The sequence below is a fragment of the Dermacentor albipictus genome, chromosome 9 (genome assembly GCF_038994185.2).
Source record: "Dermacentor albipictus isolate Rhodes 1998 colony chromosome 9, USDA_Dalb.pri_finalv2, whole genome shotgun sequence".
Taxonomy (NCBI): domain Eukaryota; kingdom Metazoa; phylum Arthropoda; class Arachnida; order Ixodida; family Ixodidae; genus Dermacentor; species Dermacentor albipictus.
The window spans coordinates 71,213,399-71,227,728 of record NC_091829.1 but is presented as its reverse complement, the minus strand read 5'-3'; the positions used below and the strand labels follow the sequence as shown (position 1 = coordinate 71,227,728).

The following is a 14,330-nucleotide window of genomic DNA, read 5'->3' as shown; positions in this document are numbered from 1 at the left end:
GGTAGGCTTAATTCGTGGACCCTGGTCTCAGCCGACGTCGGCAAAAACTGCTTTAAATGCACTGGTGGGCTTTTTAAAGGAAACATGACTCACTGAACAACTATTGATTGTGCGAATTGATGCTTTCCTTTTTTTTATGTTCAATGGTTATATTATGTGTTCTACCCCTTACGCCATCCCCTTGGGCAGAGTAGCCGACCGGACTCTTAATCTGGTTAACCTCTCTGCCTTTCGCCTCTCGTTTTCCTTCCTTCCTTCCTTTCTTTCGAGATGATTCAAGGACCAGATACATGATGTGTGCGCAGTATCCATGTTATCTCTGTGCATCATACACGGATGCTCACTCGCGAAGAAGCGCCGTGCCGCTGCAGGGTTTTTCGATTACCACCACAGCGCATCGTTTGCCAAGAAAGAAGTGCTGATTCACTAAATTATCCCAGTAGCGGAATTCCACATGGGAAAAAATGGTGCATTTCGTGCGCCTTTTGTTTCTCAGTCGTGAGAGCAAAAAAAAAGAAAAAAGCCATGTACTCACCTGTCTCGCAAACCTCTCCTCTGAAACCTGGTGGGCAGATGCACTGGCCGCTGATGTCGTGGCATACACCGCCATTTTGGCATTGCGGGCACACGAAATTGCATTCGGGGCCGTAGGTGCCGTGGGGGCAAGCTGGAATACAAAATAAAATTTCACTCTACCTTTTTTTTCCCCCTCAAGGCTGCGCACCTTTCTTTTCCCACTCCATACAGGGTTTAACCGTACAACGCTTATTGCAGTGTCTGAGTATGCAGTATCTAACAAGGAACCTTCCTCACACATGGAACTTTCTGTCCTTGTCTTCTTTTGACCATATTGATTTTGTCCTTCCTTTGCCCTCTGACGGCGGCATTCGAGACTACCATGGGTGTACCATGTGGGCTTGGACGTGTTTCGGTGACGTGCCCAAATCAAACTGGCGCGGTCCTACGTGGGAGGGGGGGGGGGGGGGGACTTTCGGGTGGTTTTACATGTTATTGTTCAGTCAGTGGAGTACGCCCCTGTATGGGGGATTGAACCTGGGTAGTGAAACCGGGGCCCGAAAACTGAAAATTGTTTAAGCAGTGCAAACGTGCATCGGCTGGTCTTTCATATCAGTCGATCATGCTGCGTGCGCCAAATAGCTAATCGGAAGGAAGGAAGGAAGGAAAGAGAAAAGCAGAAGGCAGGGAGGTTAACCAGAATAACCTCCGGTTGGCAACCCTACACCGGGACAATGGGAAAGGAGAAAACAAAGATTACAGCGAGAGAGAGGATGCTTGACAGACGACGACTTGGTGGACCACTGCCGTTGTTTTGGCGGCAGTCCTGCGTTCATGGACCCCCCCCCCCGCGATTTTATGAAAAGACAGGCGCCCAATTTTCTAGAGATATGAAAATGTTCCACATTAAAAAGGTGCGAGAGGACTGTAGTTTCCGTAGCTTGTGTAGTACACTTCACTGCAACAGCTGATAAGAAAGGGCACCCTGTGTACGTTTGCACTTTTTTCATCATTCTTTGTTTCTTGTGGCATTGGTCTTGCTGCTTGACGGCGATTTTAGGACTTGTACGAATGAAGAAAACGTGAAAAAAAAATTATGTTCTGTGTGTTCTACCGAATAGCTTCAGGCCAGGCAGACGTCTAGAAAATAATATATCTGTACCAACACAGTGCATAAACATTTCAACGATGCAGAATATACCTTTATGCATAGCATTTCTAGGTACGAGGCCGCTGATGACAACGTAGATAGGAAATCGCTATCGGATATGCTCTAGCACGAATACATAGACGGCGATTTCGTAGACATATCTGCCCCTTAACCGACTTTAAGGACCAGAGAAATAAATACCTGGAAAAATCGTTTATTTTTTACCAAAATGTAATGGCACGCATTGAGAATATGCCTAATGAACAAAAATACATATTTTCTGAAACTATTTCAGCAACAGGGGCTCACACCAGGAATAAAACTCGAATTGAGCCTCACTCCAAGCCATCTAAGTCTTCGTTTAGAACATGTACAGACAGCTCTCATCATATGGGAATCGTAGATGTACAGTCGCGGGAAGAATAAAATGGACCACGGGATCTCCGAAAACGCTCAATTCCCGAGCAGCCTGTAGCAGTAACCAGTAAAACTGCCCACGACAAAGTTGTTAGCATATTCTAGTCGAGGTCCAAAATGCAAATACCAGATTGCGTTGTGAGGTTGCGGAGATATTCAGCTTTTTCTTAGATTTCATGGTCCATAATATTCTGTCCGCGACTGTACATCGCGTGTTTTTTTTTTTTCACATTATGTGCGGGACGTCACTGCAGGCGGAGATGTTGCGTCGGCCTGTCAACTCAGAATATGCATTTTAAAAAAACGTGCCAAACTTCTTCTTTTACATACTGTGTTCCTTCTCTGAATCAAGATTCAGTGTTGATCTAATACATTTAGCCCAAAACATTGTCCTCAAACGAAAATTCAGCGCGAAAAACAAATTCATTATGTTGCCTGCAGGCAATACTCGTCCATAAAAGGGTAATTCTGTATCAGCGATCCGTCATGGATAATACCGTCGTGCCGATTAGTTTTAGTCATAACGAAGCGCTCTGATTACTTTAAATTAGTATTCAGATAAGCTTTTACACGCCACAAAAAGCTCTGTAGCTTGCGCACTTACAGGCATGCGTCGATAAAATTGGTGCTCGGTAGTTGCTATGAGTCTATGGGGTGACTCCTGAGTTGGTGGCCCTGTCAAAAAAAGGGAAAGGAGGAGGAGGCCGCCCTAGCACTGGCAGTAGCCTCCACAGAGACTAAAATCATAGTCAGTGACTCCAAGACCACCGTCATGAATTATACCCATGGAAGAATATCGCCGGAAGCGCTTAGAATTTTGACCAACTTTCGTGAAAATCGAGACGTCCAATTTACATGGGCACCCGCACACTCCTCCTTTCCCGGGAACAAAATAGCGCACAACCTGGCTCGAGAACTGACGGGCCGAGTAGGTGGTGACACGCAACAAATACTGGGAACGGAGAGAGACGGGATGATCAGCTTTAACGAGGCCACCAAACACTACAAATTGGGAAGGGCCCATTTCATTCCGGCACGCTCCTCGCTAACCAGACGGCATCACCATCATCATTAGCCTGATTACGCCCACTGCCGGGCAAAGGCCTTTCCCATACTTCTCCAACTACTCCGGTCATGTACTAATTGTTGCCATGTTGTGCCTGCAAATTTCTTAATCTAATCCGCCCACCTAACTTTCTGCCGACCCCTGCTACGCTTCTTTTCCCTTGGAATCCAGTGCGTAACTCTTAATGACCATCGGTTACCTTCCCTCCTCTTTACGTGTCCTGCACATGCCCATTTATTTTTCTTGATTTCAAATAAGATATCATTAACTCGTATTTGTTCCCTCAAGCAATCTGCTATTTTTTTTATCCCTTACCATTACACCCATCATTCTTGTTTCCATAGCTCGTTGCGTCGTCCTCAATTTAGGTAGAACCCTTTCCGTAAGCCTCCAGGTTTCTGCCCCGTATGTGAGTTCTGGTAAGACACAGCTTTTATACACGTTTCTCTTAAAGGATAATGACAACCTGCTGTTCATGATCTGATGATGCCTGCCAAACGCACCACAGCCCATTCTTATTCTTCTGATTATTTCACTCTCATTATCCAGATCCGCGGTCACTACCTGCCCGTATACGGCAAGCGACGGCAATGTGCCTCTTACAAACAGATACATATCGGAACCGGATGGCCTACCACCACTTACTACCCGGCCTTTACAGTCGTAGATGAAGGTTCTGTCACGAACGGACGGCCCTCAAACATATGGTTTGGGTTTGTGCTCGGGCACCCACACAGAATAAAACACATAAGACCAGAAAGCAGTGGGAGACCGCGTTGCCCATCTGTGCATCGGAAGACCAACTTAAGGCAATCCAGCACGCCGAACAAGCAGCCAGGACCCAAGGGGAGCGACGCCATCCGTCCTCTCGGTAGAGAGGCCTAGGTCTTATAAACCTGCTGTACTAAAGTAAAGCTTATTCCTCCTCCTCCTCCTCCTCCTCCTCCTCCTCCGTAGTTTTCATGCAGCCTTAGCGCGTTTACCGCATTTGCTTCCCTCAGAACAGTGCCTATTTTCTTCACTGAACAAACATGATAACAGCATATAGCGGGCAACTTCACACAAAATCCTTCAAGCAATGTAAATGCAAGGCCAACTGGGAGCCGAGCGGCGTGACAGTGACTTGTACACATACTGCGCACGATGACTCTGAAGAGGGCTCTGTTTTTGCCGGGTGACCTGGTATTCAAGCCGCTCGCCACGTACACTCCATTGTGCTGTAAGCCGGCTCTCTGCGCCTGCCAAGAGGAAGAGGCTGGGCCGGTGCTCGAAAGTGTGTCAGTGGCGTTTCCCCCTGCGTTCACCCTATTCCAGGAGGACACGCGAGGGTCACGGTAGTCACCAGGTCCCGGTTGAACTTGAAGCTTCACCATTTCGTTGAGGCTTGCCGTTACTGTGTAGTTCACCGGCAGAAAATGTGGTCCTGCGCAAGCAAGCAAATGACTGGTCAGCGCGTACCTGTTTCTTTTTCTACTTATTATCATTTTCATCATTTTCACGACGCCGAGGGCATATGTCCAAGCAGAAGTGGAAAACTACACGAGTACACTCAGCCACAAAAAGTTTACGGACCGCAGACTCTGAGAGAAGGTTGAATTTTCGAGAAGTTTGCAACCGTTGCCAGTAAAACCGTAAAACACCATGTTGTTCCTATATACTACTACAATTGGGAAATCTAAATACCAGACTGGGCTTCGAATTTGCCGAGATATTCAGCTGTTCTTTAAAATCGTGCGGTCCTTAAACTATTGTGGCCGACTTTGCATACAATAAAGAGTGAACATAGGAAAATCCACAAGAGGTCAAAAAAAGCAGTTACAATACAGTCGATAAAATATATCACGCGGGTGGTTGCAAACGCTGGAATTTTTTTGGAATAGCGATAATTTTTCGAGGCAAACAATATATTTAATAGAGTTCGTTCGTGTGCATATATGATTATTATACTGGATGTAGTTGTGGTGGGAAATTCCAGATTTGTTTTTGGTCATACAGTCCGTTCGAGTATGTTCCAACCTTTCCGAAGATGGCGAAAAATATTTATTCTGGTAGTATTTATTTTGTCTGTAATTGGTTCTACGTCAGCCGTTTGCAACATACTAGTTAGAGAATCCCGTTGTTTATAGCGTGTATCGAGAGAGCGAGCAGCTTTACCGAGCAGCTTAGCTTAATTGGAACGGCGATCACTTCTTACGAGCGCGAACGTGAGGAGACGCACACGATACGAGGTCTGTCCAACGGGATCCAGCAAGTATGTCGCAAGCCATCGAGCGGCGCAAACCAGCCTCCGTTGGCTGATAAAACGGTTGAACATTTGTGAAGAGCCGTGGGAGGCCCGTGGCATGGGGCTGCTCGCTGAAGGGCAATATTCCGGAAACATCAGCGTTAGACGACATGATCACGGTGGCCCAGGCGGGGTGCCGTCGTTCTTGCGTCAAAGTGGGAACAGTTGAGCGGTGATTCGGGAGTGAGGCGAAGCTTAGCACAATAGCCTCCCCCCCCAACCCCCTTTTTGCGCGTATTCACGTGCGCGTGTACGTCGCTGATCACTACGGCGGATGAAAATTCAGGGAGATGAAAATGACGCAGAGTTCCGAGTCAGTGTCCTGTTGCTAACTGGCCTCTCTGAGCTCATGTAGCGCATTTCCCTGTGCATCCTGTAGCGATTGAATCATTCAAACGCCTGCACGCGGCTTCAGCGAGCCCCGATTACGGCTGATGTTTGCTGGTGTGGCTAGTTCTTTTCATTTGCATAAGCCACGTCGCCTTCTTTGGCTCAAGGTGGACAAGTGCACGGCAGAGATCAGCGCACTTTTCGAAAGCGAGCTCCCGAGGGCCAAAGATGCCCCAAAAGCTTTAGCCGACCACCAGGTGTAGAGAAAACAATAAAAAAAACTGTAAATGTAGTCACGCAAGTTTCACATACAGCCGATGTTGTGCCACATGTCTTCATGTATCGCCAGAGAAGTCCTGGGCACGTAGTTCGCCCGTTTTAGGAAATATTGTTGATGACCTCCGCACAACCTTGACCAATCGCAAAGCCGTGCAGTTAGGCACGACACAAGCGGAAACAAGAGCGTAGGTTAAGTTAGGTGGCTGCAAAACTAGAGGACCACAGGAGCAGACGAGGCGTCTTCTGACCGCAGACTCGTTGTTCCCTGGTGGCTTGCGCGTGCGCCAGCTTTAGGATTTTCTTTGAGCGTAACTATAAAGGTATAGCGGACCTAGATATAAAGCTCATAGTAAGGCGCGATTCATCGAGATGCTTACATTTCCTTAACGTGGCGCCGTTGTGACCTAATTTCAAGGAAACGCTATGCGTTCGCTGATATAATTTGTGCATATGCCGCGAAGGATTGCTGCCTAAAAAGGCTGGTTGTTTGTATCTTCACGATTCTAACGCGCACCTTTTTTGAATAAAAGGCGCGTTCCAATTAAGATGCGTGTTACAGTCATAAGTAATTCTACTGAATATGGGAAAGAAAACCATTCTTACTAAAAAAAGAAACTCGATGCAAGGCAGCTAGCCACACTGCCACCGACGGGTCGTCAGAAGAAAGCGACGCAGCAAAGTGGGTCCATAGGGTGCACAACACCCTCCCGCAGACGATGGTTACGCGAGCTTCTAGAGGTGTGGCATTCCTAGTGCAGTAAATGGAACTGAAGATGACTCTCTGTTATCGGTAGACAGGGAAAAGGAGGTGTCATTGGACTCCGATAGCGACGAGCCGCTAAAATTCGGCTGTGTGCGTGTCTGCGCGTCTTTGTATGTTCCATAATATCGTAGCAACACGGTACGCGTCTACTCAGGTTTCGTTGCTTCATGTGCGGGGTAGTATCAGCAGCAAGTTTTTTTGTTATATTTCGCGGCAATATACGGTATAGAAGCTGGAATAAAGCCTTCCGTACCCTGGTCCCGGCCGAACCACCCCCCCCCCCCGCACCCCTCAAAAAAAAGAAGAAAAAAAAAACTGGCTGCACAATGTGCTTGCGTGGTGGGCGTTAAGTGTAATCACTCAAATATGTTGGTTTTCTCTTGGTTGTAATTAGCTTAGTAACGCTGGAACGCCCACTTTTGTTTTGACTTTTTTGTATCCGTGTGTTGCTACCGCAGGGTGATCATGGCGGTTCTCTTCAGATAAGCAGATCTAAGCGGCAGGGCTTGGTTAAACATTAGGACATCCGAAGCACTAACCCCTAACACACGCGTGCACTCCTCCTCTGAAAAACATCCGCCCACCCCCGGCTCCACCACATACATGCTAGGAGACAACCAAATGACCCTGTTTATAAGAAACGCTTACCTTGTCTGTCGTAATACATAGCTGGAGAGCCAACGTAAGAGAGTGTTGTGCTTTCCACTTGGCACCAAAACACATTTGTTCTTGAATGGGTGTAGGACATTTTCGGAAACTTCAATCTATAAACACCTGAAGATGTAAATTTAAAAAAATAAGTTAGACATTCAGTTGTAGCCGTGTCATTGCATACTATTACAGAAAATACCAATTATATCGAGTATTCAATCGCATTGGATGTCTTTTACATAAGGAACTAGTAAATATATGCGTTAAACAAACGTACCATTTTACAACTGCCCCTGCAGTTGCTCTGTAGAACGGATAAATTGCTGCCGTGAAAATGACGGCAGGAATTGCAATAATCATGCTAAAAAGGCATCGCTGCCTTATTCGCTAATTTGGTCTCTTTCTTGGGCTAGAAAGTTCGCAAAATTTGCCTCGGTAGGCTTTTCGCGGTGAAGCTAATAGGCGAGAAAATTCATCAGTGAGTAGCGACTCCAAATATCTGTGGGAAGTTGGTCAGAGAACGCGTGCGCCACGCGCAATAATTACATGGGACGGTGGGCGTGCAATTGGCGATGTGTGGGAAAAGCCACGAGAACGTGGGGAAAATAGGTGCTATCTGGTAAATAACCAAATTTACGTTACTTGCCCGCAGAAGCTTTACGGCATATTTAACACTGCGTGTTCGGACATCCTGGGGCCATACAAACGCGAAACTTAAAAAAGATTGTATGGCGCTTCAGGAGATACGTCGACAAACTCCAAAGCGTCAAACGTGCTGCAGGTGCTGTAGAAAATATGAAAATAATGCTAGCCGCACCTGTTTTCGTTGTTTTCAGAAAAATTAACACATTTGTAGATTGCGAAGCATAGAGTGAATAAAGGTGAAACGCCTTAGTGCTAAATTGTACCTTGTTCCAAAATACGCTGAAAAAGTTCCAAATTTGTATTTCGCTGGGGCGGCACGAGAGGGAGAGAAAGGGTGCATAGAAAGACAGGGAGGTTAGCCAGAGGTAGTTCCGTTTGGCTGCTTTGCATGGGAGGAAGGAGTAGAAGGATAAAAAGAGAAAGAGAATGGAAGAGGGAGAGACAGAAAGAGAGAAAGAGACAGGAGCACGAACAAACCGCGTACTTGATACAGCGGTAGGAGTCGGCGTTCTTAAAGTCCATCATGAAGGCCCGTGGAAAGCAAGAACCATTGTAATGCTTAATTTCCAGTATACTCCGAACGGTTCCTGCAAAAAACTTCTTACAGCTAACGGCTAAGCTGTGCTACTAAACACTTCTGAAGACTTGTACGGGATAGTCCTTAGGCGATAAGAATCAGTCGTTGGAAGCATATTATTCGGTTACAGCACGTTACATTGAGACCTTGTTTTGACAGCGGTAAGGTGCTCAACCTCGCCGGTGTTGAAAAACATCATGTGAAAATCGCGCACCAATAACTATAACACATCATATTAAAAAACGATCATAAAATATTCCTTCTCGTTCAGCACACATGAGAAGTAAACGCAGCAGTATGTACGAGATGAACGTGAAGTGATGATACATAAGTGATGAGCGGGTCTGGAAACTCGAGTGGGTACCAGAGAATCGGAAATTTTCATCGCTCACTTGACGTATTCTCGTCTACGCTGGATCTGCTATAGCTGCACTTTGGTTCCGCATAGCTACATCTACGAGAGGGAAATTTGCAGAAGAATAAATATATCTCGATAGCGTACGGTGATTAGCAGGTCATGACCGGTGTACTACAGCTATCCTTGGAAAGTAAACGTGTACTACAATCACTGCATCACACTGATTCTGGAATACAGCTACAAAAAACTGAGTTGAGCAATTGGGCTTGAGAAGAGGTTATGTCTCACGCAGCCAACGGTGAAAATGAAAAAATGAAAATGTTAGACGTGGTTTTGAGAGACAGGGAGATATCGGCGTGGATTGTTGAGCAAACGGGAGTGATGTCCATATTCTAATCATCATTACTGTGCAAAAATAGAGCTGGCCAGGTCATGTAATGTTTAGGGCAGATAGCTGGTGGTCCATCTGAGTTACAGAACGGGGTCAATGGAAGGGAAGCGCAGTCGAGGACATCTATGGGGTCCGAAAATTATTAGGAAGATTTGATAAAACCAAAGGCAGGTTAACCAGAGGATATCTTCAGTTGGTTACCTGGTACTGTGGAAGGAGAAAAGGGGCCTGTGAAATAACGCAAGAGGAAAGAAAAGCTCTGCTACGTTTCCTAAGCACCAGATTGTGCGAGAAATTGTGACGAAGTACGGCAGTGACGCCTTATGTAAAAGTTGGACATTGACGTTGTTTATGACATCGACACAGACAGTTTTACATTGATTATGAAATTCGGCAATTTTCAGGCGTAAGATGTGGTCAGCTATCACAATGCAGGGGCATTTGGATATAGCTATAAGGGGCCCTTTTCCCGCAGTTAACATGAATATGATTGTGATCGATGGGTTTTAATGGCGCAAGGGCATCTTCGGCCAAAGAGCCCTACGTATATGAATAGATTCAACAATTTATATTATAAATACAAGAATCAGACCAAAATGGTAAGTATGGTGAAGTGTGCTATATAAAGGGGCGGATATTTCCAAGCTAAAAGATATGCAACGTCTAGCTAAACAATGGTGGTAACGTTATATCACATATTTCATCTGTGCGTGGGTTACAGATTTCGGTTACTATGAACGATCACTTGTTATATGTTATATGGTATATATGTGCTATAAAGATTATTTGTAGTTTTCAGTAATTATAAGCGATAAATTTGGTCTCGAAGCTGTCAGCAAAGTAATTTTTAACTTGCTAAATGGTGCGAGACCTCAAGGCATTCAACTCCTCAGGGTGCTCACGTTTGTGATGGAGCATGGCGATTTGGGTTGTAGTACACATTATTTAAAAAACTGACGTCGGCAAGGTATTTAAAAACTCTGCTGACACTAAACATAGGGTCATGGGATAAAAATAATGCAAGGTGAGATGGTACATTATGCCTGTAAAGTTCTTGAGAGGGCTGTAATCTTGCATGGTGAGATATTGGACATTCAAATAAGATGTGCCGGACTGTGAGTTGTTCACATTTTGCACATATGGGTGGTTGTGTGCCTGTTAATGGGTAAATGTGTATTGCGCATGTGTGTCCTAGACGTAGCTTGCACAGTGTGGTTAATGTTAGTCTTGTGACCTTTCGCTGGAAAAGTTTGCCTAGTTGGGGTTTTATTGCATGTAATTTGTATTCACTTTCCTTACCCCACTGATGCTGCCAGTGCTGGCATAGCCGGTTACGGACGGAAAGTTTAATATCTCGATTAGTGGCCTTAGTAACGTAAATGTCGTCACGTAGACCAGGTTATCTACCATTCTGATCAGCCACCTCGTTTCCTGTTATGTCGCAATGCCCCGGTGCCCAGTATACCACGACGGGAAGTTCTTCATTGCAAGCATCATAAATGGATTTAAGCAGTTGATTAAAAATAGGCTTATCCCCCAGATTTTCCCTGGCTAATGCAGTTACGACACTTAGAGCATCTGTGTAGATAATAGGTTTTTGTATGCTATGATGCCGTATATGACCCACAGCCAGTCGTATATCATATGCTTCGGCAGTGAATATGCTGCAGTCTCTATTGAGAGCTTTTGTAATATTATAGAAGTGACAATGTGCAGCTTGTGAGACTGCCTTATCCGTCTTTGAGGCGTCCGTAAAAAGGACGTTGCATTGTACGTGCCTTCCAGTGGTAAGAAGTGTTGCATAATAGGCCCATATGACACGTTTTTCTTGCCAAGTGCTTTAAAATACACGTCGCATGAACTGGGTGGAGGCGCCAAGGAGCAATAAGATCACTAGGTCCAGTTTCATAGAGATCTGAGAAACTAAGCCCTAACTTTTCGGCAATAGTTGTGACAGCCACGGGAAAACGCCTAGTGATGGCCTATTCGTGTACAGCTGTTCTGATGTTCGATCATCCATTAGTTTTCTACATGGGTGTTCCCTTTGAGCTATTATGTTGAGGGCATATGTAATTCCTAAGCATGTACTCTGATACTCCAAGGACTACAGATTGGACTCTGTATAAAGACTTTGAACAGGACTGGTCCGAAAAGCACCAACGGCTAGCCGAATGCCTAAATGGTATCTGGGGTGACGCATCTTTAACGTTGTTTTAGATGCTGACTGAAATATTATGCTGCCATAGTCCGTTTTGGACCTCACAGGGCTATTGAAGAGTGATAGCAGACATTGTGTGTCAGTTCCCCAGGAATAATGAGGAAGGATTTTTATGACGCTTGTCGATTTGAGGCATTTTAGTTTTAAATTCTTGATGCGGTGAATAAATGTGAGTTTGCTATAAAAAATGACGCCAAGAAACTTATGTTCACTTTTGACCGTCACTTTGTGTCCACTTAGTTCAATTTTTGAATCAGGGTGTAGGCCTTTTTTTCTTGTAAATAGTACGCATGTTGTTCTTTCTGTATTAAAGCGGAAAGCATTCTCATTTGCCCATCTCGATAGTCTGTTTACACAAAGCTGAACTTGGCGCTCACATATGGATAAATTGCAAGACTCAAAGCTCACTTGCAGATCGTCTACGTAGGCCGAGTAGGCAATTGTTGGTGGTACAAAAGCTTGAAGCGAATTTATTTTTACAATGAAGAGCGTGCAACTACGTACACCTCCTTGGCGAACACCATTTCCCTGCACAAAAATTCGAGATAGTCTGTTCGAAACTTTCGATCGGAGAGGTAGCTCTGTGTGACTTGGAGCATATTTCTGTCTATCCCACATGTGCTCAAGTCTTGCACTATTCCATAACGCCATGCTGTGTCATATCCCTTTTCGAAATCAAAGAACACAGAAAGACAGTACAGATGATGGACAAAGGCATCTCGTACGTACGATTCTAGGAGGACCATGTTGTCGGTTTTTGATCTACCTGCACGAAAACCGGCTTGTAGCGAATCTAGTATACCAGTATATTCCAAAAACATTTTTTCAAACACATTGCATCAACAACTAGTTAAAGCTATCGGCTGCTAATTTGCAACCATGAAGGTATCTTTGCCTTGTTTCAGGATCGGTATAACGATTGCCTCCTTCCAGCTGTTGGGCAAATAGTCAGCATCAAAAATTTTATTAAAGAGGGCCAGCAAGCATTGAAGGGTCTGCTGCGGCAGTTTCTTTAGCATGTCGTAACTGACGTGGTCCTTACCCGGAGCTGAAATTCGGCAGCTGTTTAGAGCGATGTTCAGTTTGTGTATGGTTGTAGCCCTGTCGACTTCGTTTATGGGAAAGAAGTGGTCTCCATTCAGCCTGTTTTTTGTGCGCAAAAACCTCTTTTGTATAGTGAAGTGAACCAGAAATGTTTTCTAAATGCTCACCTAGTGCGTAAGCTTGTTGTACCAGTGTGTTGCCCATATTATTTACCAATGGGAGCGGGCTAGGAGCTTGGCCCTTAAGATTTCGCACCCTCCCATAGACTTTCTTTTTATCTTCATGTTAGGTTATGCATGATAGATAGCTTCTCCAGCTTTCTATGATGATGATGATGAAGACGACGACGTGCACATGGCCAACATCCGTACCGTAGAAAAGCGCTTTGGTGTAACGGAAGAGAGGTACTTAAAGTTACTTTCACTAGGCCACATAGCAAATTTTGGTTACACACTAAAATTTGTAACATGCCCAGTAAGGAATGTTCAACCAAAAACATTTTATTCAAATGAGTCAAATAATAGCAAAGATAGAAATATATGAAGCGCCACGAAATCCTTACTTCAGGAGGCGAGCTTCACCGCCATCAAAGACGCTCTTTCCATTCTCCCCGTCTAGTCACTGCAAGGGAAATTTCTTCGTTCTTGCATTCCGCAGCGGGGGATCGCGTGAAGAATACGTCACGGGCCCCGCCTTCTTTTATTTACCTCTCTCTCAATAGCCTGTTTGCTGACTAGCGCACTTCTGCTGAGTCACGCGCGAAAGAAATTCAACTAAGAAAAAATAGCAACAACGCTCTTCGTTTCACCTAAGGACGCCGTTAGTGGCAACCGAATTGGGCATGTGGCTTGATAATTTCGTTGTATTCATTGTACAGTGAAAATATGTTGAATAGCAGGTGAATAAAGAAAAGGGCATCTGCAAAGCGCTTTTTGCGGCTCACATTATAGGTCATATTGTGGTGCACTGATATTACCTAGCCAGGGCTCAGTGGTTGTGAAACCGAGACTGAAAGTAGTCACTTTGTGTTCATTAGTGTATTTCGCAAAGCGTTTAGAATGAGCATAGTGCGCATTTTTGCTGTTTTAGGCGTAGTTAGCCGTTCGGGACTTGCATAGCGTAAAAAGGGATTTACTCATTGAGACATTAAGACGCATGAAGAATACTCATCAATAGAAACACACAAGACTCATTGAACTCGTGTGCACAGCTGGTTCACTGGATGAAAAGGAACCTGAAGACCGCTTTTAGGAACTAGGCCTACGATTATCAAGCACTCGGCGAGCTGTGAGAAGAGTACGTCTCGGCAGCTGTAATAAGCTTTTCTTTTTATTTGGTTATTTGCAGTTATATTCTTTTGTTTGAACATCACAACAGGTGACATGACGCTGTACGGATATGAAATCTAGCTTTCCAGGTGCCTGGAACATAAGATATGGCAAAGCTGTACGTTTTTTCAAAGAAACCATCGTGTGTTAGTTGACAACTTTGAGCTCTCGTTTCGTATTTTGGCAACATATCAGTAACATTGTAAAAAAATGTATAACTTCACTTTTTTTTTCTTTATATCATGCTTCTGAAAGCTTTCCACACTGATTACGCCAAGAAATATTCTGGATAAACTATAAAAAAAATGGGCCG

General features: G+C 44.8%; 1 protein-coding gene across 3 annotated transcripts in view; it reads right to left on the bottom strand.

Annotated features, from left to right (window-relative positions):
* The window catches only part of LOC135908554 (receptor-type tyrosine-protein phosphatase T-like), a 143,875-nt gene that overhangs the window by 109,385 nt on the left and 20,160 nt on the right, over positions 1-14,330 (bottom strand). For all 3 annotated transcript variants that reach the window (XM_065440335.2, XM_065440338.2, XM_065440336.2), the window contains 3 exons: positions 7,454-7,579; positions 4,285-4,572; positions 536-667 (listed from right to left, as the gene is read on the bottom strand). In XM_065440335.2, coding sequence (XP_065296407.1) covers positions 536-667; positions 4,285-4,572; positions 7,454-7,579 — 546 coding nt within the window. The remainder of the gene's footprint in view (positions 1-535; positions 668-4,284; positions 4,573-7,453; positions 7,580-14,330) is intronic.